Source organism: Vipera ursinii, assembly GCF_947247035.1.
Source record: "Vipera ursinii genome assembly, chromosome: 1".
Taxonomy (NCBI): Eukaryota; Metazoa; Chordata; class Lepidosauria; order Squamata; family Viperidae; genus Vipera; species Vipera ursinii.
Window position 1 is genome coordinate 154,858,190 of NC_139512.1, and position 25,376 is coordinate 154,883,565.

General features: G+C 40.4%; 1 protein-coding gene across 5 annotated transcripts in view; it reads right to left on the bottom strand.

Moving 5' to 3' along the window:
- Nucleotides 1–625: 625 nt before the first annotated feature.
- The window catches only part of STK39 (serine/threonine kinase 39), a 145,494-nt gene continuing 120,743 nt past the window's right edge, over nucleotides 626–25,376 (bottom strand). For 4 of the 5 annotated variants that reach the window (XR_014492836.1, XM_083365609.1, XM_083365608.1 and 1 more), the window contains 4 exons: nucleotides 15,955–16,007; nucleotides 13,363–13,431; nucleotides 6,713–6,777; nucleotides 626–2,161 (listed from right to left, as the gene is read on the bottom strand). Coding sequence is in view for 4 of the 5 variants with exons in the window: in XM_083365609.1 (XP_083221735.1) it covers nucleotides 2,087–2,161; nucleotides 6,713–6,777; nucleotides 13,363–13,431; nucleotides 15,955–16,007 (262 nt within the window). In the remaining variant the exon portion in view is untranslated. The other variant, XM_083365610.1, reaches the window with a different exon arrangement.

Below are 25,376 nucleotides of genomic sequence, written 5' to 3' on the forward strand. Positions count from 1 at the left end.
GAAGCTATTCATAAGCCATACATCCTGGTTTATTTTTAGTCAGCTCATGTCAAGAGTCACCTCCTGTTTGCATTACTGCAACACTACATGGGGCTGTCCTTGAAGACCATCCAGAGGTTGCAGTTGGTCCAGAATGCAGCAGCAGTGCCATTTTGGGTACCTTGCGGTTCACCCGATTAACACCACCACTGTGTGCACTTGCTTTGAACAACTACATTAACAGGAGTTGTAACTGAAAGTGGGTAGACACTCTTCCACCAAACTCAACCACTGGAGATTATTTTGATAGGTTCCTATACTTTCCTTGGCAATAGAACAGAAGCACATTATTATTTTCCTTTTACAGGACTGTTTTTTCAACTTTCCAAAGTAGGCTGCAGCCCTGGGATTTCACGGTGACCTGCTATCCAAATACTGATCAGATTTTAACTCAGTTCAGGTGGCTCGAAATGCCACTTCCTGTGACTCACAATGAACAAAAAGAATGACAAAAAGGGTAAAGAAACTGACCTTTGTGTTTCAATCCAGGGATGGCTAGTAATTAAGACATGAGAAAATAAGGAGAGAATAATTTAAATTAAATCTAGATTCATCGTGAAAGAAAAGTCAGCAACCTACTTGTGCAATACACCTTTATTTTCCTTTACCTCTGCAGTCAGTCTTTAAGTAATCATTGTGTAAACAACAGAATGGAATGAAATTACATTGAATTGTATGCCAATGGTCTAGACCACCTCAAACATTAATGACAAGGTATTATAAATAACTTTTAAATAACACATTTGCCATTTTTCCCTTAGGTTAGAGAGCTGCCATTTACCTAAACTTAGCAAGGAATTGGTTTTATGTGGGACCTCCAATAAGTCCACACCTTTGAAAATGTTATCAGACTGAAATCTCATTCCAAAACCACTAACTCCAAAATATCTATGCCACAGATTAAGCTTATGACTACTTTGGTCAGAAATGTTTAAATATTGCGTAACACGTTCTTCTTGTTTCATTTTGTTGATTTTCTTTCACCACTTAACTCATTGCACAAAGCCCTTTCGTATTATTTGCACTCCACCTGGATGTTCTGCAGAATTTCAAGTAAAGCTCAGATTCTTTTCAAGTTTTATTGTTATGAAACAATTCCTATCTGTTAATTATAAACCAAATCCATGACGGGTAAAACAAAGGCATTTTAGCTTAATGGCAACTGTTTACACGGTTCAGCTTATAGATTCCCCCAACAAAGCAGGCCATAATTTATTTGTCTTTTGAGTCTCTGCTATAATAATTCATTCTCACGACTCAGAAAATTGAAGCACGGTGTGTGTCTAAAAATGAAATGAGCTTGGTTTAGCATAGGCTCAGGCACAATCTTAGAACGTTAATATTTGCAAGGCACCTCCCCACGCCACTGACAATCCAACGAGCGATGCTTAAAGGAACACACAAACCAAATAAAACCCAAAACTAATGCCTACATCAGTTCAAAACTAGGGATTGTGACAAATACTTCGAAGAGAAATCTCCACTTCCCTTCAAATAAACATAATTCAACTGCAACTAGCACATAAATCATGAAAGGGGGGGGGAGAGTCCAATTTCATACAGCTAGGATATATATTGCATAAATAAAGGAGGGGGGGGGGAATTCACAGTTGGTTTTAAATCAGGAATTCAAGTTTGGCTAATAAACCCTATTGTTTATAATTATGTTCGTTCTACCTACAACCAACGAATCGGAACTGTCCACTGAATAATGACTGTTTTGCTTGAATTAAAGAAGAAATAGCTCTGACAGCAGATTCTTTTTGTAACCAATGGATACAGCCACTCGAGTGCATTTCTGATCCGTCTGTTCTCCGGTCAGGGAAATCCAATCCAACTGCTGAAGCAGCACTGAGTGGCTTCTGGAATGTTAGCAGGAGCGGTGGAGCTGTGGGCTTTTGCTTGTTCCAACCTGGTGAGGTGCTACTGGATGAAGCGGAACTCCGTGTGTGGTGCTTGAAAAATTTCCTTCACAATGTAAAGCTGGCCTCTTCGCAATCACACCCTTTTGCTGGGGGGTGGGGGTGGGGGGTCAGGTGCTTTGGCATCAGCTGACGCTTAACTGAGCAAACCCAATCAATTTTACCTCGTCGGGGATTTCCGTACCATCGCAACCAGAAGCCTGAAAAACACAATGCCAAAGGTTCAGGGTTAGAGGCTGGGAGAGGCTCTTGAAAGAAAAAGTCAACCTTTCCTTCCTTCCTTCCTTCCTTCCTTTCCTTCCTTCCTTCCTTCCTTCCTTTCCTTCCTTCCACAAATAATTCAAGATGGTGAACATATCCATCTTCTATTTTCCCCACAACAACACCTGTGAGGTGAATTGGGCTGAGAGAGATTGACTGGCCCAAGGTCACCCAGCTGGGTTTCATGGCCAAGGCCTGACTTGAATTCATGGTCTCTTGCTTTCTAGCCTGGCGCCTTAAAACTGTATTTCATCTGTGCAGGTGAAATAGTCAGTCAAGAAGCCGTGGGTGAACAAAGCAATAGCACTTAGACTTATATACCGCTTCATAGTGCTTTTACAGCCTTCTCTAAGCGGTTTTTACAGAGTCACATATTGCCCCCCCCAACAATCTGGGTCCTCCTTTTACCGATCTCGGTAGGATGGAAGGCTGAGTCAATTTTGAGCCGGTTGGGATTGAACTGCCAAACTGCTGGCAGTCGGCAGTTAATAGAATTAGCCTGCAATACTGCACTCTAACCACTGCGGCACCATGGCTCCATGGCACTTAGAAGATTTAATCTATCCTTTCAACTCTGCCTCTTTTCCTACACAATTATTTGACATCACCACTACAAAAGTGAGGTTTAGATTCAGTTTTTGATAGAAGCAATGTAGCTTTTAATATAAATGAATAATCCTTTGGTTGTTGTATAAAGCAGTGATTCAAATGCTGTATGCAGGTTTGGCAGTATTAAATTTACTGGTATTGTCTATGTATTTTAAATGACTAGACTATTCATGCAACTTTATATATGACTACTCAGAGTGAGGTAACATTATTCAATCAAATTAACTTGCAGGTGAATCTGTAACTTTAACTGCAAAATATCTGTCCCCTCAAACTGGCCTGAACCAATTTGCTACTGAATACAATGGGGTAAATATAGCTGATTATTGTTAACTAAAGTTCTCATAAATTTACTGACACAGTTTTGAATCAATATTACTAATTACACCAACAGTCTGAATATATACACTTTCTATTTAAAGCAGGCTAGATTTCAAAAAGTAGTCTTCAGATTGTCCAACATAACTACAGATTGATACCATTATGAAGAAGGCAAATGTGCGAAATATGCCATTAATCATGCATTGTCAACTGTTTTTAGGTGTCAATAACTATGCTCTTAAACATTATTGTAAAAACTACACTAGAGGAAACAAAGAAGGTTTTGTGCACTGAGCTTGCCTGCTACAGCCTTTTCAATAAAACTGTGATACAAGTAATACAACCCACCAGGCATCAAGATGTGCATCCATTGATCAATTTTGCTGAAGCAGTCACAAGTTATGTTGCTATGTATACCCAGTTTTGTTAATATTTTGTAGGAAGAAGCTGAGGCATCACTTTATGGGGAAAATATTTTAGAGAAAGTTGTCAATAAAGAAGCTATATATTTTGTTATGATGTCCACGGATCACAACAGATGCTTTTACTGCTGGAGAGCCTGAATTAATATCTTTTATTTCCAAAATTGTAATATGGACAGCTCATTGTGTTGAACTTTCTCAGGGTTAACTTGTGGGTTCCAAATTACTCAACAGTGCTTCATTTGGGAAAACTTACTCTTCTATTGTTAGTGGGGATTTGTATGTAACACTGCTGATTGCAAGAAATGGTATGTGTGTGGGGGTGAGGCTTTGTTGCTAAGTACAGATCATATTTCACCTGCAGAACCCAAAACATTGTACAGGTAGCCCTCAAGTTTCGACAGCAATTGGGACTGGAACTGCTATTACTAAGTGGTACAGTTGTAAAGGGTGATGTCACACGACCATATTGCTGGCAATCCCAGCAATCCAGTTGCCATCACAATTCCAAAATATGCAAGTCATTTAGCATAGTGCAGGCCATGAGCAAGTGGAGGAGACTGCAGGCGGGAGCGAACTACCAGAGCAACTTGCAATCTCCCTGCTGGCTTGCCCATTTGACTTTGCTTTATCAGAAGATGATTGGGAAGGTTGCAAATGGTGATTGCGTAACTACAGCTCCCTGTGACAACATAACTCGTGAGCTGAGCACTCAAGTGCTTGGATCACAATCACATGACCATGGAGGTGCTGTGATGGCCACAACTTCGGGGATCATTTGTGTGTCCATTTTTTTTCAGCACTGCCATAACTTTGAAGGGTTGCTGCACAAATGGAAGTCAGCTGATAACTACCTACAATATAGGGAGAACCATTTGCTATGGCTGACCAACTGCAAAGCTCAAGCTGAGTCTGATACTGTACTTACAACCCACTTTAGCTACTGAAAAATTAGTTCTTCAGACTAAAACAGAGCTTAACACAGTGATGGCAAACCTTTTAGAGACTGAGTGCCCAAACCGCAACCCAAAATACACTTATTTATCGCAAAGTGCCAAGGCTGCATCAGCATTGTAGTGCCCTCAGGGGGAGCAGGGAGACACCTATGAGTGTCGCCTCTGGCATGCAAAAACTGGGGGTGCAAAAATGGGCCACTGTGCTGCAAGACACAAAAACGGCCAATGAAGTACTGCAGGGTGCAGATACAAGGCACTGCACCATGCAAGAATGGGGCAGGGTTAGTGAGTATCACGCAGGCACTCGCCCTGCCCCATTTGAAGCATGTGCATGCTTGCGATCCCGCACGCGCATGCACACATGTAAAATGCTTTCCCCTCCCTTTTCTTCCAGTCCACCAATTGACAACGGTTGGTGACCTCTGCTCTACCACCTCTACTTAAGCTTGCTAGTCAGCCGCTTCGTCTCCTTTGTGCTGGGCGGGGCTCCTGCTCCGGGCGGTGGTGGTGGCCTGATGGACCTGCTGCTGGTGGCGGTGGTGTGCGTGCCAATAGAGAGTTCCGCCTCTGGCACGCATGCCATAGGTTCACCACCACTGGCTTAACAGAACTGTTTCTAGATCATGACTTGGAGGGGGAACAGTTGAGGAACCTGAATGTGCTATATATTATCATTCTGATGCAGTGATTACATTGTTTCCTAGTCCAATTATAAAATTGACATTCCACTTTGTCGTAATTATTGCTGATTGAGGTCTTCAATAGCGCCTCTCTGGAACTGCTCTGCAACTGTGCACAACACAGACACAGAAAGAGTCCCTGCAGATTTTTCTCCGCTAATCGATGCCGACTGTAGGGGGCGGTGCACATCTCCATTTCATGGGCGGTTGAGCCAGCGCTGTCCAAAGAGATATCTGTGGTCATGTGGCCAGCATGATGTCACAGAGCACACAGACATATCTACACATTAATCCTTTACTGTACAGGTAGTCCTTGACTAACAACCATTTGTTTAGCAACCATTTGGAGTTACAATGGCACTGAAAGAATTGGCTTGCAACTACTCCTCACACTTAAACCATTGCAACATCCCCATGGTCATGTGATCAAAATTTGGGAATTCTGGAAACCACATATATTTATAATCAATGGGGGAAGCTGGAAATGATGGCCCCTTTCTCTTGAATCATCACAAAACACATCACTCTTTCCTTTAAATGGGAAGCCTAATCTAAATATTTTAAATAAATAGAAATAAAACAAGGGCATCCCTCAACAATGAGGCATAGGGAGGAGAAGTTGCTCAATCAGGACATTTTGATTTAATATGGGAATGTCTGACTATCCATGAGCACTTTTCAACCCATCACTCCATTTCTGCAAGGAGCATTTTATAGTGATACATACATGGCTATGGGAAGAGGAGAAAAATTATTCAGCAAGTCTTTTGTTTTATCTGAAGGTCCAAGCCGACATGTATCTTCAGAAGGAATCCATACTTTCATTTGCAAATTATTAAGCATGGGAGTGATGCAGAACAAATGTGTCAACTGGGCCCCATTTAAAAAAAAAACCAAAGTAAGAGGAAGTATGTTGGGTGAACAAACAAACTATAGCTGAGAGAAGCTAAACATGCTATAGCATGGCTATTATTATTGCCTTCTGGACTTCAGGAAACACATAATAATTTCCACAATTCACAAACAGTAAGCTATTTACCCAGAAAAATGCAAACTTCACGCCAGATGCCCAAGCTTAATTTTACTGTCTTCTTAAGAAATAAACTATTGTGGATTCAGGGATTCAACTAACACAAATCAGAAAGGCTTACCCCTGTCAGCCAATACATGGGAGGCACCAGGAGATACAAAGAAGGTAAGGACACAAGATATATGTCAGGGTTTGTCAGCTCACCAGAGATTGATAGAATAGTGCTGGCTTTTCTTTTCCTTTCTTATAAATTATGATTTCCAGCGGGTGAAATAAAAAAAAAGCTACAAAGGCTGTTTTCTACTTTCTAACTTCATTTTGCATAGACTAATAAAATGCTTGAAAGGTCAGCATTCAGTTAAAAAAAAAAGACTAACAAAGGCCAGAAATGAAGAAAATACCTTGCTCAAAAAGATCAGTAATTCTTTTCTGTTTACTTACATTATTTCATCTCCAACGGTACTTTACTTACCAGTTTGAAGGTTAATGTTTTCAAGGCTCTGGGGTCATCTACTATTTTTTGTAAATTAGCAGCAACTGGGGAAAACAAAGCATGAAAAGCATGGAGTACACACCAAGTGACATGGTATTTAGTTAATAAATAGAAGGCATTTATTTATGAGGAGAAGAATGAGGCATTTCATATGAGACATTTATAAAAGGAGGCATCTGAAATGGAGTTAATTCCATGACTGGTGGCATCCCAAATGATGCTAATCATGGGAAGCATTCAGCCTGAAGTCCAGGTTAACATCATTTTTCCTTCCTAGAATAAAAGAAATAATGTAATTTTTCTAGAGTAGCTTCTTCAGGGTCACCCCTTGTTGAGAAATAGTATGTCTGTATCATGTCTTTAATTTTACATTTATATTCACTTTGAATGAGCATGACAACCCAATAGCTAATGTTTCTGTGCATAGTCTATTGCTAACTCTATTATTTATTGCTTGCATGAATAGGCTAGGAGCGAAAAACCAAGCCACAAGATCAGCATCCTCTGTATACACGTGAACTTGAGAATACTGAAGATGGCCTAATTTTCATTGTAAGTGCTGGAAGTGGAAGGACTACAGCTTTTGCTACCAGCATCATTTCTAGAATGGGAAAGCTTGTACACCAAAAGTGTCTTAAGGTAAAAAGTAAGATCCTTCAGTTCTATTCTGCCCTTCCTGCTTTCAAGTATTGAACTTGTAGGTGAGCCCATTGGAGGATTTGGGACAAGGTCACAGTCTTGAGAACAAATGATACCTCCTTTGAATCATGTTCCTTGTGGTGATTTCATGGATACACCAATGTAGGCTTTATAGGCAACTGAAGGTCTTTGATTTACAGCGACAATAGGGATTGGAATTCGTTAAGTGACACAGTTGAAGGACTTGTGCCCAATTGTATGACCTTTATGGTTGCAGTCACTTAAGTGGATCGCACAGTCATTAAATGAATCCAACACCTCCCATTAACTTTGCTCATTAGAAACTGTCTGGGAAGTCTGTAAATAGTGATCACATGACACCAGGATGTTGTAACCACTGTAAAGACATGCCAGTTGCAAGATGCCCAAATTTTGGTCACATGGGACCAGGGGACACTGCGACTGCTGTAAGTTATCAGGACTGGTTATAAGTTACTTTTTTTTTTTTTACAAAGGGTCACTATATGAATGGTTGCAAGTTGAGGATTACCTGCAATGGCAAAAGTATCAGTAACATTTGCCATTACGTTCTGGAATTACTTCTGATGTCTCAGTTTAACCAACAGGCAAGGGATGTCCGTGTAAAAACCAGGTCCAAACCTGCTTAGCTTGCAAGCTCCTTGCCATTGGTCATACAATATAGGTAATGAATCCGTGTTTGGAAGTATAATTGGTTGGAGGATAGCCAATGAACTGAAACCACATAACACCACCGGCATGTTTTTTGCACAGCTGGTTCTCAAAATGGATACAATGGAATGGAATTGTCCTTCCCTTAAAGGAAAAAACACAATCCAAGGATATTCCTGGATTTAGTTTTATCATTAAAAGCCCAAGTAGCTTTGGTGTCAAAAAATGTTTTTGCTAATGCAGGTAGTCAAACAGTTCATTTAGTGACTGTTTGAAATTACAAGAAGCACTAATCGGGGCTTTTTTTGTCATAGAACGCTCAAAATGGAGTTCCGGCACCTTTTTTGGATGGAACCTTGTAGGGTAGGCAAGGCGGGTTGTATGACGTGTGAGTTCCGGCACCTTTTTCTTTTACAAAAAAAGCACTGGCACTAATAATAGTGCTTATAACCATTTTTCATACTTACGACCGTGACAGCATCCCTATAGTCATGCTATCAAAATTCAGACGCTTGGCAACTGACTCATATGTATGACATATGCAGTGTCCCAGGGTCATGTGATCACCTTTTGCGACCTTCTGACAAGCAAAGTGAATGGGGAAGCCAGATTCACTTAACAACCTTACCAACTTAACAAATGCAGTGATTCATTTAATAACTATGGCAATAAAGGGTTGTAGAATGAGGCAAAATTCACTTAACAACAGTCTCACTTAGTAACAAAATTTGGGCTCATCTGTGGTCATAGATTGAGAATGACCTGTACTCAAGTTCCAGTGAGCAATGATAGCCTAAGGACAATGCCTCGTGTTCTGTAACTTCTCACTAGGCTTAGAATGAGCTTTATAGCCAGGCACCATTTTGAGAGCTGTGGAGGTGAGTCAGAGAATAAACCACTATGGCTTTTTCAAGAGAAACTATATTGCTTTTATATCTTTCAGCAAATCCACCCTTTAGGCAAACTCCTGCAGGTGATCTTTCTGAGCTACTGAGAAATAATAATGTTACGGTGTGCCACTTCAGATTTTCTTTTGACCATACTTTGCATGAAACTAACAATCAGCCCCCTCATTTACTCTTGCCAGAAATCTATTTCATGCATATTTTATCACCTCTTGCTCTCTGTATAGAAATTCAGAAAGAAAAATCAAATATAACTTTCATAAGCAAATGCGGCACTGGAGAATGTTCCTTCACCGAAATGTGCAATCATTTTACAATGGAGATTTCACATTCAGCCTATCAGGAAGAACTATAGTATCTAGCAAGCTAAGTATAGCAGATAGATAACCCTTATTGTCATTTTTTACTGTGGGCACACTGGCACACATTAAATTTTGTGGCTTGCTCTCAAAAGTGCACACATACATAACACACATTTAAACGTGCTATATACAACGTATGTATAAACCAACACCTTTACATATAAATAACATATAAATGTTAATCACTGTCCATCTTGAATACATAGCGGAAAGAGGAAGTTTGAGAGTTCACAAGGTTAATACTATATGGAACAAAAAACTGTGACTGAATCTGGATGTTCTGCTATGGATACCACAAAGCAGCTTTCATTAGTTAGGCTCTTCTTAACTGTTCTGCTGGAAGGTTAACTTAGAGGCCCAATGGCACAAGACTTTCACTTTTCAGGACAGCAATAAAGCTTAAGTGTGTGTGTGTGTGTGTGTGTGTGTGTGTGTGTGTGTGTGAGAGTGTGTGTGTCTCATCTGACTCAATTGCTTTGCCTGCTGAAAGTTCTAGCTTACCTCTCAGCATCTGCAGGAAGAGTAGGGTGGACAAATAATGTGTGATTATGTCATCAGGTGAATGCGATGACTGGCATTTGCATCAGACAATCAAATGCTCACACATCTCCAGAGCATTTATACAATGACATCACTACATGTTATCTGTTGTGTCAACTTCCCTTTGTCCAGTGCGCTCCCACAGAGAGGGCCTCCTCAGGGTGCCGTCGGTCAGAGAGTGTCAACTGGCGACCCCCAGGGGGAGGGCGTTCTCTGTGGGTGCGCCAGACCTTTGGAACCATTTACCAGTTGAGCTCCGGATGGCTCCTGACCTTCGCTCCTTCCGCCGTGACCTAAAAACTTACTTATTTGAACAAGCCAGTCTGGTCTGATGGGTTTGGGATATTTTAATATTAATTTTATTAATTTTTACTGTAATTGGGCTACAATATTTAATTCTTTCTTAACTTTTGTACATTGTATTTTTATTGTATTTATTGCCCTGTACACCGCCCTGAGTCCTTCGGGAGAAGGGCGGTATAGAAATTAAATTATTATTATTATTATTATTATTATTATTATTATTATTATTATTATTATTATTATTATTATTATTATTATTATTATTATAAAAACATCCTTGCAATTTACTGCCAAAATCACTTAGTTTAGCTGGGAGTTAGTTTAGGTTTTTTCCCCCTAGCAAGGCCTCTCTTGGTTGTATATTTAGCTCAGTCTCTTCTTGTAGCATCACACATACAATTGGCTACCATGCAATCCCATCTCTTCATCTATCTCCAGTGAACTAAATTGCAGTTTTGACTGGGAACAAATGCTAAAAATAAAGGGCTTTTACAGATATTTTTTTTGGTTCACATTACCAAAGGGCAACTACTGAAAATTATGCTTCCTTATCAGCCTATCACATCTGGAAGTTGGCTGTAGAAGACTGCTTTAGCACATTGAAAGAATTTTCTCCTCTTCCATTAGGCATCAAACAGGTTTGGGATGTCTCTCTTAATCAGACCTGGGCCCTGGATAAAAATAAAAATATTCGGCAGGAATCTCATTCAGAGTTTATCCTTGGATCCCAACTGTATTTTCATCGTCATAAGAAGGATTACAAGAAGGAATACAACTATCCCAATATGCCTGGATGCAGGCATAGCTGTCTCTAATGTGAGCTGCCATTCACGAAGTGGTTGCTTTAGCTTTAAGACTCAACAGAGCTTTAAGTCACAGGCAGCAAGCTGGTGCTCCTCCAGGTTTATTGAATTCTCTTATCCCTGACCATGTTGACAAGGCTAAAGAATGAACATAGGAGATGTCTCTCCAGCATCATAAACACGTAGTGTGTGCATGTGCATGCAAGTGTGTCTATAGGAAGAAAGGTTTACCATTTACTTTTACTCTTACAAAATCATCTGATCTGGAGCGATTTATTTACGGCTAATGCAAGCAATGTTTTCTAAATGAATGAACTGAGGTAAATTCACGGATGACCCTGCTTGAGGAAATGGGTCATAAATCTTATTTTTATTAGAGGCATCAGGCTAACCGCTGATTTATGGTTCAATATAAGCCAAGAGACTCTTATTCTGAAAAGCGTATTTAAATTTAAGTTTGAGTGAAAATGACACACACAACTAGAACTGATGAATTCAAACAAAGTTATTTGTGCTTTTTACATGTAAGATGTATCTTTTGGACAAGGAATAAAAAGTCATTAAAAAGTTCAATTTTTTTATATTTTACAGACACACTGATTTGCCCAGAAGTATTATATCTGTTTTTAAACTCATGTTGAACCTCATATCAAATCTTTTCAAGCACCATACATGAAGCTCCCCTGAAATCAACACTACACAATAAATGTGCTTGAAGTGTGCTTACCCACACACACACAATAAAACTTTCTAACTATGCATGTTGTTGGAAGTTTTCAGATTAACTCAATATAATTATCAATATACAATATAAATATATATAATTCAGAGAAAAATATTGCCCTGTTCATCTGGGTTTTCCAATTTTGTATTATTTATAGTTCATGAAGAAAATAAATAGAATCTACAGATCTCAAAGCACTTTCACTAAATTCAATTTGTGTTTCTTTCTCACATAAACAACAGGTCAATTTTCTGCACATTTCACCTAAAAAATGGCATGTAATCCACAGGAGCCTTTGAAATACAAACAGAGGGAAAGAATGTATGCTACAGTTTTCTTCCTGAAAAAAAAGGTTCAATTTATCCTTGCCATTTCAAATTACAGAAAAATATTCATTCGGAGGACTGCAGGAAGAATTGTTTGTAAATGAGGATATATACACTATAAAAATGGCAAAAAATCTATTTGATATAGTTATACTTTTTTAATCAGAAACTGAAAGAAGGAAGATTGGCTGGTTTAAATATCTGGTATTTTATTCAAAGAGAGGGCACTGATTCTTCATCATTCTGGAAGATGGCAGAACTAAACCACAAAACAAGTTTTTGTTGCGATTTGCATTTCTCATGGGAGAATATGTAATATTATCTGTCCCCCTTGCACATATTTTCTAAAAATGTTATGTATACGCACAGATAAGTAAAAACTAAACGAAGAAAAATGTGTGAAGGTCTACGAATAACACTGTAAGCCTAGTTCACTGAATGAATGTATAGGTCAGTGTTTCTTAATCTCAGTACCTTTAGGAAGCTTGGAGTTCAGTTCCCAGAATTCCCCAGACAGCATGCTGGCTGAGGAATTCTGGGAGTTGAACTCCACATATTTTAAAGTTGCTGAGACTGAGAAACAGTACTAGAGATCTTGGGCCTGTGGGCAGGGCTCCTGTCAAATTCCTAAACAATTTTAAGTATCTATATAAAGACAAATGCTCTTTTTCTCTTTTGAAAGCACAGTATCAACAATATTAAGTGGAAGTAAATTCAAGATTCTATAGTCGTCCTGTTGCCCTCCTGATTTAAACTAACACTGAGGATTTTATTTAATTCTCCTTCAGCTTGAGATTATAAAAGCAGAGCTTGAGTTACAGAACAGAGAAACCACAAATTTTGAACACAGTTTCATCTTTTCCCATTTGATTGGTACCAAGCTGGGAAAGACCACTTTAATCATTTCAGCTCCCAAGTAGCTGCTGATGTGGAAAATTGTTGCCCATCATCCACGAAGATCCTATAGAATCTAAATCCTTTCTCTCGTTTTCTGAGGTTTACTGAAGTTATTAAGGCTGGCAAGGGACAGTTACACAATAATCACAATCAAAAGGGACATGTCAGAAGGAATAGAAAAGACAGAAGAAAACAGAAGCATTAACATAAGATTTTTAGAACGTAAAGACCAAAGTGAAGAAAGAATACCTAAATTAAAGTAAAGTGAAGTATTTGTCTAAATCATATCAGGAAATATACGGTACCTTGTGAATTGAAGAAAAATGCTGTGGTATGTTTTCATAAAAATCCAAGCACGGATGATGTTATGAATGGGCCTGTATGCATTTAATGTTCTGAGTTTTGGGTATAACATAATCTTAGAATGAAACATAATTTACCTATAACTACATCATGGCCATCAACCAAGCCTGCAGAGAACAGCTCTTGAGATACACCATCTGCCGTATCTGTAAAATGTGAAATGAATAGGCATTAGGCCTAATAAAAGTGACAAAAAAATGAAAAATATCAATAAGCCAAGGCAATTTGTGTAAGAAGTATATTTAGTCTATGAACATCTATTGCCAACACGTGCGCTTCAATCAAAACTATTTTCATTAAAAACAACTTGCATTCCATTACTACTACTCTGCAATTTCAACGTGATAGGACCCCACAGAACTGACACATTCTTCATAAATACTATACAGCAGACATGTCAAACACAAGGCCTGGGGGCCAGATCCGGCCTGCGAAGTGGTTTCATGCGGCCCGCGAAGCCATCCTGGAAACTGAGGGAACGGCCCCCATTGCCTTGGCCCTGGCCCAGAGACCCTCTTCCTGCCAGAGACCCTCAGATCTGTCCCACTCCTGCCCAGGCCCCCATAGGCACCCTTGATGAGAACGATGTAGAGCTAGCCACGCCCACCCAGTAGGCCGTATGCACTCTGGCCACACCCACCTAGTAGGCCACACCCACCTGGCCCCCTGAGGGCAACCACAATGCTGATGCGGCCCTCAATGAAATTGAGTTTGACACCCCTGCTATACAGCATTACTGTTTTAAGGATCAAAGTTCTCTTATAATACGTAACTGGACATCTTTATTCAAAGAGATACGGAAACATAACAATGTTCTTAAACAAGCACAGACATAACACTTTCATTCCCTTTCCTCACTTTGAAGAGGGGAATTTCATTCACACAAAACCTCTACAGGTAAATGTTATTAGTAACCTGGAAGCCTCCTCCTGGGTCTACACAGAAGGTTTGCAATCTGAGGACAGCACTAGCGTCTCGCTATGGGGAAAAAAATTTTTTGCCTAAAGGTGCAAATTAATATAGATAGCTGTTGTACCTTTTGTAACTATTGTTCTTACTCTGTATTAGCCTTCCTAAGATATGGTTGTTCCAACAATATCAACTTGATATATTCTTGTATTACACTGCTTTCCGATGTTTTCAGTGAGGAAACATTTTATACCACAATCAAAATGCTTGTGTCAGGAGAACTATTATCAGCCCTTGTATCTTCAACTGCGTATATTGCAGAAGTCAGACAGACATACAATGCTGTTGTTTTATTTGCATTGAGGTTGCTTTTAAAGCATGGTCAACTGTCCCAACGCTAAAAATAAAAGCATTTTCAAAGGAAAGATCAATTAAAACATGGTTGTCCTGAATACCGGCGGCTTTTAAAAATTTAGCTACAAGCCTTAAACGTGAACAGCTTTGGTTAAAGCAGAACTGGAGAGCCTGTAGCTTGGGAGAAGCTGTTCCTACAGCATCTAGCATTCTTCACTATTAGCCATGCAGTCAGTATTTTTTCCCCTCTGGATTTATGTTATGCCCATTACCGGCAGACTTCAGTTTATGACCACAGGTGGGATCAGAATTTCCACTGCTAAGCAAGATGGTTGCTAAGTGAGTCATACTAGATTTTACAACCTTTTTTGCCAGAGTTGTTAAGTGAATTGTATGATTGTTAAGTGAATCTGGCTTCCCCCATTGACTCTGCTTATTGGAAGGCTGCAGGGAAGGTTACAAGTGGCAATCACGATTTGTGGGGATGCTGTGACAGCTGTAAGGGTGAGGACCACTTCTAAGTCACTTTTTTCAGTGCCGTTGTAATTCTGAACAGTCACTAAATGGATGGTTGTAAGTCAAGGACCACCTGTACAGGATATCAGCAAAGACAAGTATAAATATTTCATTAAGACATTCAGCTTTAGGAGAAGCAGTAGAAGACCCTGGGGGCGGAGTTAAAAGAAGGATCAGCCTAGAATCCCTACGTAGCCACAAGCAGATTTAACTCCAATCCTACTCCCCCTTGATTTCTGTTAACTGTTATCTAACTCCCAACATGTGCTGACCAGTTAGTTGAGTAGATTCCTGTCACCAGGTTTTCAGCAATAAATCAGTTTAATTGGGCCTTCACGGGTAGACCTGGTTTTTTGTGCCTGACAATAGATGGGCTACTGCTGTCTGAACTATGCTACAAAGATTCAAGTATTCAAAAGCTATGTGTTTTCCTTGTTGTTGCTAGGGGAAACATTACAGTGTCTCCTAGAGCAATATGGGGGGGTGGGTGGTATTAAAAGCATAATTAACAAGCCTTTCTATCTATGGTTAGTTTTTATATCGGGACCACTTACTAGTATACCATAACATTGTATTCAGTACAAAACTATTAGATCAGCTATCAGCGGGAAGACTTTAATGGACTGTACTTCACTAGATTAAAATCAAGCAAAAGTACCAGACAGTTATTTTCCTATATAACATTCTCTAAGTTGAACCATACAATCCATAACTATGCCACTAAAAATATGCACACTTGGCACTAGATTTGTTCTGGTGAACTAGGATAGTCTAAAACATTTGGTTGGTACGTTTCATAGAGCTAATTTATACTAAGCCGATAAAACAGAAATCAATTTCTGAAATTCCATTTGGAGTCATAAAAACATAATTTCAATTAAAAGTCTTACCTCTGCCTGGAGTAAACTCAAATCGTATGTCATTAAGTTCCTTTCTGGAATTCCTGGAGGGAGGGAAAAAGTAGAGGGATGAAGCCATGGTAAACACATCAAAATGTAATGAAGTGCTCCTTCTATATCCTAAATGTATTCTAGTTTCATAAATAAGTTGCTATTAATATTCAGGCAGTATTTTACAGTTTTTATAGTCTTGACTATCCCCAAGTGCATTGCAAGTACATCAGTGTAAGGGAAAGTACTGGGAATAAAAGTTTTCTTACCAAAAATCAAAGCTAAAATGCATTTTAGAGATAAAAAGTTTACAATGGTTTACTTTTATGAAGGAAACAATATCTAATTAAAATGGAGTTGTAAATTTATTTTGTGCCTTGGAAAGTAACCATATAGCACAGCTGATTTTCATGAAAAGTTCTTTCTTGGTCTTGCTAGATCAAATTTTCTTCTTATTTCTCAGCCCAACAATGTCACTTCTGTGGATATATTTAAGAACCCCATCAAACCCAATCCTCCATCCCACTCTTGACTTGGCACGTTAGATATTATATCTAAATCTAGAATGTTTCATTCCCTTGCTTTAGATATTATTTTGAAGTTTTAATTATTTTTTGACAACATTTCAAAATTGAAAAAGATTGAGATTAAAAGATAAAAAAAAAGCTACACGATTGACTATGAATGTTTTGGAAGCTTCAGAGTTTCTTACTTGCATGTAGAAGGAAAAAACCAGAAAAGTTGTGTGGGGAACAGAGAAGTGGGTGAAAGCCATAATTAGCCTGTTCTGGGCAGTCAATAAACTAGGGTTTTCCAACCTTGGAAATTTCCAGGAGGATGGACTTCAGCCCCTAGCATTCCAAAACCAGCATGACCATTTATAACAGACATGTCAAACACAAGGCCCGGGGGCCAGATCAGGCCCACGAAGTGGTTTCATGTGGCCCGCGAAGCCATCCTGGAAACAGTGGGGGAACGGCCCCCACCGCCTTGGCCCTGGCCCAGAGACCCTCCTTCTGCCAGAGACCCTCAGATCTGTCCCACTCCTGCCCAGGCCCCCATAGGCACCCTTGATGCGAACGATGTAGAGCTGGCCACACCCACCCAGTAGGCCAGGGGTGTCAAACTCAATTTCACTGAGGGCCGCATCAGCATTGTGGTTGCCCTCAGGGGGCCGGGTGGGTGTGGCCTGGGTGGGTGTGGCCTACTGGGTAGGTGTGGCTAGAGTGCGTATGGCCTACTGGGTGGGCATGGCCAGCTCTACATCGTTCGCATCAAGGGTGCCTATGGGGGCCTGGGCAGGAGTGAGACAGATCTGAGGGTCTCTGGCAGGAGGAGAGTCTCTGGGCCAGGGCCAAGGCAGTGGGGGCCGTTCCCTCACTGTTTCCAGGGTGGCTTCGCGGGCCGCATGAAACCACTTCGCGGGCCGGATCTGGCCCCCGGGCCTTGTGTTTGACATGTCTGCAGTAGGCCATACGCACTCTAGCCACGCCCACCCAGTAGGCCACGCCCACCCTGGCCATACCCACCCGGCCCCCTGAGGGCAACCGCAATGCTGATGCGGCCCTCAATGAAATTGAGTTTGACACCCCTGATTTATAACAATGTTCCAATACCCAGGGCTTTTTTTTGTCATAGAATGCCCAGAATGGAGTTCCGGCACCTTTTTTGGATGGAACCTTATAGGGTGGGCAAGGCGGATTGTATGACATGTGTGAGTTCCGGCACCTTTTTTTTTTTAACAAAAAAAGCACTGCCAATACCTAAGGAGCAGCTACAAAGAAGAGGGGGTTAACCTATTCTCCAAAGCACCTAAAGGCAGGACAAGAAGCAATGGATGGAAAGAACCAATCTAGAACAAAGGGAAAAAAATCCGGACAGTTAGAACAATTAATCAGTAGAACAACTTGCCTCCAGAAGTTGGTGCTCCAACACTAGAGGTTTTTAAGAAGGGAGTGGGCAATCATCTATCTGAAATGGTATAGGGATCCTGCCTGAGTAAGGTACTGGACTAGAGCAGGAGTCCCCAACCCCCAGTCCGTGGACTGGCACCGGGCCACAGCATGCCAGAAAGCTGGCCGCACAAACAAGCAAAGCCCCATCTACGGGATGCAGGCAATACATGAAAACAGGCCCCCTCCAGTCCGCAGAAAAACCTCTCTCCACGGAACTGGTCCCTGGTGCCCAAAAGGTTGGGGACCTCTGGGCTAGAAGACCTCCAAGGTCTCTTCCAACTCATTTAATTTTGTTAAATGATGAGAATTCTGGGAATTGAGGTCCACACTCCTGGAAATTCCCACGGTTGTGAAATACTGCGACAAAGGCTGCTTAACAAACAAAGGCAAATCTCCAAAGGCAGTGGAATTTAGGGTTAGCGCTTCCTCCACAGTAATCATTACTGTAGCCGTTCTGTGTTCTTATAGGACTTCCTATCAATGGACAATCTGAAAGAGTCAAGCTTTCGGGAACCCACAGCACTGGAGGTAAAACCTGCCAAATTGTCCTCTGCTGAAAAACCTATGATGCCCCTATAGTCACACACATACATCCTACAGCAGTGATGGCGAACCTTTTCCAGACCGAGTGCCCAAACTGCAACCCAAAACCCACTTATGTATTGTTGGGTGCCAGGTGGGCGACACTGCGGTGGTAACAGCAGACTGGGTGGGACTAAAACGTTCAATCAATCAGTTCCAACTTTGTGAGATCTTTTTTTTTCCCCGTGAGAAGTTGAAATTGATTGACTGAATCTTTCTTTTTTTGCACACAGTGGCGGAGGCCTAAAGTGAAAACGTTTTATAAAACCCAGGTGAAGGCCTAGTACTGGGGCGACATTGTGCGTGCCCAGAGAGGGCTTTGCGTGCCACCTGTGGCACGCGTGCCATAGGTTCGCCACCACAGTCCTACAGGATTCTTTCAATCAACAGTCTGTTTTCATCACAGTATCTGCAGTGGGCATTTTGGGAGAAAAAAGGGGGGGGGAAGAGTTATAATGTTTTTATAGTAACTTTCTATGTAAGAAAGATGTTTTTTTCAAAAATATCTAGGTATGTACTGGTGATTTCTTCAAGAAGATATTCCCTGGTGGACATGTCCAAATAATCAGCATCATTGACATCTCTTTATTATTCTAGTGATCTATTTTGCCAGTGATGCTCAGTTCGATATGAATGCATGATGAAGGATGATTGGCCAGCTTTCCACAAATTATACGCTACTTACAAGCTTTGACAACCTTCATCTCTTCTTTAATCTTAGCAGATTATTTAATTCAATATATTTCCTCGCCTCAGGTCAAAGATGGTAGGAGAGGGGAAAGCAAAGCAAAGCAAAGCACACAATCATCTTAGTTTTGGAAACGGCAATCAGGCAAAGATCAAATGCAAACATAATTGCCCAAGCACACTAGTGAATAGCTCAATCTGCCTGAAAAGCTAATAGCAGTAAAATGTGTTTTGCCATCTATTATTCTTTTCTTCCTCAGCATGGAAACTGTAAGCGGTCTCATATTTCAATGAATCAGGCCATAAAGTCTCACTGTGCGAAAACAACAATCCAACCACCAGGCACAGTCAGCCATGACTCAGAACTATTTTATCACTTCTTAAAACACTTATTTAAGAAAATGTCACACGGTCACAAATGCAGAATCATGCGAGAACAACCGGAATGGATCAGCAAGGCCACAGACAGAAGTTTTGCAAAAAAAAAAAAAAAAAACAAAACACTCCCCCCCCCAAAAAAAAACACAGCAAAAGAGGTATCCAAGCTGCTGAGGATACCTCTGGCACAATTCAAAAGGAGAATTTACTTCCTTGCTATTCCAACACTACTGCCTGATGAAATGGATATTATGCAGCAAAACAGTCACGCAAAACTGTCCTGATCGTTACATGTGCAACGATCAAGTCCCATTTGCTTTCTTCAATCATTTAAAGTATTAAGCAAATTTGCATTCAGCACAGGAACACCAGTTTGAAAGTGAGAGTTTCTCACATTAGGAAAAGTAATGCCAGACCTGGGAAAAGAGTGAGCAATCTACTGCTTGCCCACAGCCTTACAGTCTCCTCTCCTCTCCGCTTGCCTGCATCCACCATTCAGCCCAGCTTGCAGCTAAATCTATTTCTTAAAAAGATCTTGTTTCTGTGAAACCCAACAGCTGCAGGGTCCTCTCAGGAGAGAAGCTGAAGTTCTGACCTTCGGATGGGGCCTATGGGCCCTAGTTCTGCAGAACATCAGCAACCATTGCACCACTGGTGAACTAAGACGGGTGGAGGCCGGTTGTAATGTTCCCTCTTTATATCCTCTGGGTGGAGAACACTGTGTTCTATATACACGTGGGCATGTCAATGCGAATGTTTCTGTGATTGCCAACACAACACCCTAACTTGCCCTTAGGGTCAAGACAGAAGTTTCTGTCTTCCTCTGAGGAGATCCTTTATCCCTGCTTCTTGAGTAACTAGGATGACCTTTCCAACCATTTCAGTGAGGATACAAGATGGTGATAATGTAAATGCAGTTGAAGACACCACATTCTCTTGAACCAATAAAATTATCTGTCAGCATTTAGCCAAACAACTTATTTTCTTGGTAAGGGGAGTTTCTTCAGACCTTGCTTCTTCTACTTCTAGAACAAATCCTTAAGGAAATAAAGAAACAATGGAACTATTGTAAAATAGTCTAAATCCATATGATACATAAATGAAAATACACACTGAAAAATCCTCCCTGCCTCTCTATTTGAACTTAAAGAATAATTAAGAATTTTAACTAAATATTAATGAAATTAAAATACATAAAATAGTTAAACAATAATTTAATTTATTAAAGTAAAATAAACTAAATTAAATACCAAGGATTTTAATTAAAATAGCAAAATCTATTACTAAACTAAAAATAGGATGGAAGAGTGGAAGGTACAGAGAACAAGAAAAATACAGAAAATAGAAACAAAAGTAAGAATATAGTAAAGGCAAAGAAAAGAAATATATAAATATGGGACCTTCCAACCTTCATCACAATCATGAACCATTTCTGTAAACTCTTCACCCCCTCATAGCAATTTCCAAATATGATTAGAAAGTGAAGTTTGTGAAGTTTTTGCTCTTTAAAAGGAAGCCAACTTGTGAGCAAGGTGCCTATTCTTGTCATCTCCCAGTGTTCAAAATCCACCAAGGACTGCTTGTTCTCTTCCAGCCTACTACCGGCCCTGCAGAAAAGCCAGGGACAACCCCTTTACAAAAGGCAACAGGCTGGAAGTACGCCCGCCAAATTTATTTACACAAAACAGATCCAAAACAGAGCAAACTGAGCAAAACAAAATACGAACCACTAAAACAGAAGCTGCTCAAACGGTTGCCTTCAGCAACCAGCCCTCCCAACACATTCCCCTTTTAAACAGTTCAAGGCGTGGCTTCTCTCTGCCTCCTTCCAAGGTGCCCCATTGCCTTCCTCTGTTTACTCCTGATTGACTGCCTCCTGCGTCGGGCGTCCTTGAACAGGGTCAGCTGTGGGTCATCTTCATCCACGCTGTCAGGCTCACACAGCTGGGTCTGAGTAGTAACCAGATGGGAGGGGCCTGGCTGATAGCTCTGCGAAGCCTCAGAACTGTCCTCTGCAGGCTCTCCAAACCCCTCCTCCTCCTCTGAATCGTCTGACCCAACTGCCGAACCCACAGGCTGACCCTGAATCACAACACTGCTATTCTTGGAATATCCACGTCAGCAATCTCCTTGTCCAGAGAAGTTCTAAAGAGCTGGTCTATTCATTGGTCCCTTCAATCTTTGGCCACGGTTCTCAGCTCCATTTTTCACAGAGTCATCTTCAATCTACCATTTCTTCTTCTGGAAGTCCACTAAATATACACACTGAAGAATCCTTTTAAAGCTCATTTACTTAGTGTTTAAACTTCCCTCTGGGCAGAATCCTAGGTTTTAAAAACGGTTATTGTTTAAAATTAAGCACATATTTTTTGCTGAGAAATAATGAACATTTTAGTTGTGTCCCAAAATAGAGTATTTTCCTCTGTTCTAATCCAATAAATGTAACGTCAGCGATAGCATTTCTCTACTTCGGAATTTCTCAACCTGATCAATGTGTGGATTTCAACTAGCAGAATTTCCTAGACAGCATACCCATCAGTACCATCAACCAGGTGACAGTTGTTGCTGTTGCACCAGGCAACATCATCCAGCCTTCAGCCAGCAAACTGCTTTCATTTCAGAACATCGCGACCAAAAAATCCAGAACCAGAACCCAGCTCCATGCCATCCAGCAGCCGGCCATGTTACTGTCAAAACACAGCAAACAGCGAGCTTCATCAAGCTCAATCCCAGCTCCACCGCTGATGATCACTCAAAGAGGCAAATAGCATGCATGGAGGGCTCTCTCCCATGGGTCTAGGGTTGCCTGCCCGATTTAGGCGTTAGGCAACCAGCATGTATTTACAACGGTTGCAGTATCCCGCGGTCACGTAATTGCCATTTGCAACCTTCCTAGCTGGCTTCTAACAAAGTCAATGGGTGAAGCTGGTTTCATCTAATGACCATGAGATTGTCTTGACAGCTATGGTGATTCACTTAATGACCGCAGCAAAAAGGACATAAAATTGGGTGCAATTCACTTAATGACAGCTTGCCTAGCGACAGATGTTCTGGTCCTAATCGTGGCCATACGTTTGCTTTATCCTGATATTAAAGGCCTATATAACCTGCCACAAGAATCTCTGGATAGGTTACAGCCTACAGTTATTTCAGAAGAAAAAAAAGGCCCCAGGCAAATCCTCACTAAAGAACCCCCTGTTAGAACTGGGGTTCCCAACCGGGTGTATGTGTGCGAGATGATATTCCAGGGGGTGCAAAAACTTGGGTTTTCAAAATTATAGTGCATATTGCATAATTCTTTGCCGTAATTTTGAATTTTTGTAAGGGGTGCGAGAATATATCAGAAGCATTCTAGGGGTGCGGGGTATAGGAAAGGTTGGGAACCACTGTGTTAGAACTATAAAAAGCCAATGGATGGACTATTTCAGGCTGCAATTTGCTAATACTGGTAGTTTGTTCTCGTCACCTGGATGCTGTAAGGCAGTCTTTTTGTTGGCCTATTAGCATTATAAACTCAAAGCAGAGAGAGAGATTTTTCTATGATATGAAAGTGCAGAAGTGTCATGCATATAGTAAAAGAATTAAAAAAGAATATTTCATTTCCCTCCCTTAACAAGAAAGTAGTTTTTATTTAATGCAGAATGCACATAAAATTAATTTACATTTGATTTTTCCAATTCCAAGACAATTTGCTGTATGGAACTATAATAAAACACAGGGTGGATGCATTCAGATATTACCAGATATTGTGCATGACAGAACTATTAACTCATAAGCTCTCCTTTGGAAGGTAATTCTCAAAGCAGAATAGCCCAGTAATTAAACTTCATGTACTGAATCATATTTTGGATTATGTGGTTTATCTTTTCAAATTAGAGTACTGAACTAAGTTATCCACCTGCCCCTTCCAGAGTTGGTAAAATGAGAAATATTCTCTAATATGAACATTCCAATGTCACAGAGAAACATGTTGAGCTACAGAAAAATAAATTGTGCCTCTTTGTATACCTTGCATAGTGATACATTCTAAGACAGCAAATAAAAGCATCTTAAACATTAATATTACATTATGTTACAGCTAACCCATCACTCTATTTCAGCTATTTTAATTTTTTGAAGTGTGCATAAGAGGAAAAAGTAAAGAAGTTGTGTTTTTAAAATTGTGCATGCTGAATATTGGTCAAAGTTACAGTTTATTCTTTCTCAGAGGACAAGAAGACCTTTTTAAGGTAGTTCTTACAAATTTTTTATTATATTCATACATTTTCTTTTGTTCTTTAAACTTCTCAGCTCTCTCTTATCAGCTCCATCCAACCACAAATGACTTGGTGTTTTTCTTCTTCTGATTTCACTTTCTCATTCCTCATAATTTGTTTTGAGGTTTGATCCTCATTCTTTCTCTCTAAATGACCAGGCCACTTTAAAGTACCTTACTTGTATTGGTCACTCATTTTTTGGTTTCTATCTACATTCATTCAGCACTTGTTCCTTCTTGACCATCTTTCTTCTTGCTTTACCACAGACGCTTTTCAACTTACGTTTCTCTTTCTCTTTCTATACACAACTCCCACTTTTGTATCACAAAGAAGACAGAAGCATACTCTTATGCACACTAATGTTTGCTCCCTCTGGCAAACTGTCATCCTTTGCAACCTCCAGGGCTTTTTTTCTCATAGAACGCTCAGAACGGAGTTTCGGCACCTTTTTTGAATGGAACCTTGTAGGGTAGGCAAGGCGGGTTGTATGACGTGTGAGTTCCGGCACCTTTTTCTTTTACAAAAAAAGCACTGGCAACCTCAATTAAGTTGCTGGGCTTGTTGACTGGAAGGTTGGCAGTTCGACACCCAAGCACCATGTGACGGGGTGAGCTCCCGCCCTCACCTCAGTTCCTGCCAACCTAGCAGTTCAAAATCATGCAAATGTGAGTAGATAAATAGGTACCACTTGGGTGGGAAGGTAACAGCATTCTGTGCACTTCAGCATACAGTCATGCTGGCCACATGACCATGGAAGCATCTTCACACAAAATTGGCTCCTTCAGCTAAGAAACAGAGATGAGCACCGCCCCCTACAGTTAGACATAAGTGGACAGGGAAAACTTTGCCTTTATCTTTACTAGTTAACATATTTTTACCAGCATTTGCACATCTTCAAATTTCTCAGTTTTCCCATCCTTAGTCAACATTCTACCATAGACACAAATTCATCTACTTGCTCTAGTTTTTTGACATTTATGTATAACTTCCAAACACTATTTTTTTCCTGTACAACACAATTACTTTGGTTTTTGATATGTTAATGTGCAGGTTTATACACCTTGCACTGTATCAAGCATTCCTTGCAGATTATTCAATTTTTCACCCAACTATACATCATCTGCATTCAAAAGCACACATATAATTATGGTCCTCAATCAACACACCTCTAGCATCTCCATAACCATTCCTTATATATGGATCCCTAAGCACATTAAATCACCAAGGACATCATGTATCCTCTCTTACTCTGCCCAATGCTGAAACTCTTGCTAAATGCTTCCATTTATTCTCACACATGCTCATCTTACCTTATTGCATTCAGCAAGTAACCTTCAACTCCATAATCATGCAAAACAGTCCATAATTCAAACCTCTTCACTTTAACATATGCTTTTTGTGAATCAACTAACACACAACAACTCACACATACTTCTTAATGAGCTATTGCAGTGCTTCTCAACCAGCGTTCTGCAGACCCGGGGGGGAGGGGGGCGGCTGCAATGTCATCACGGGGAGTCCATGAAGGCTTCAAGAAATGTTATGATTTAAATCTTGAGTTAAG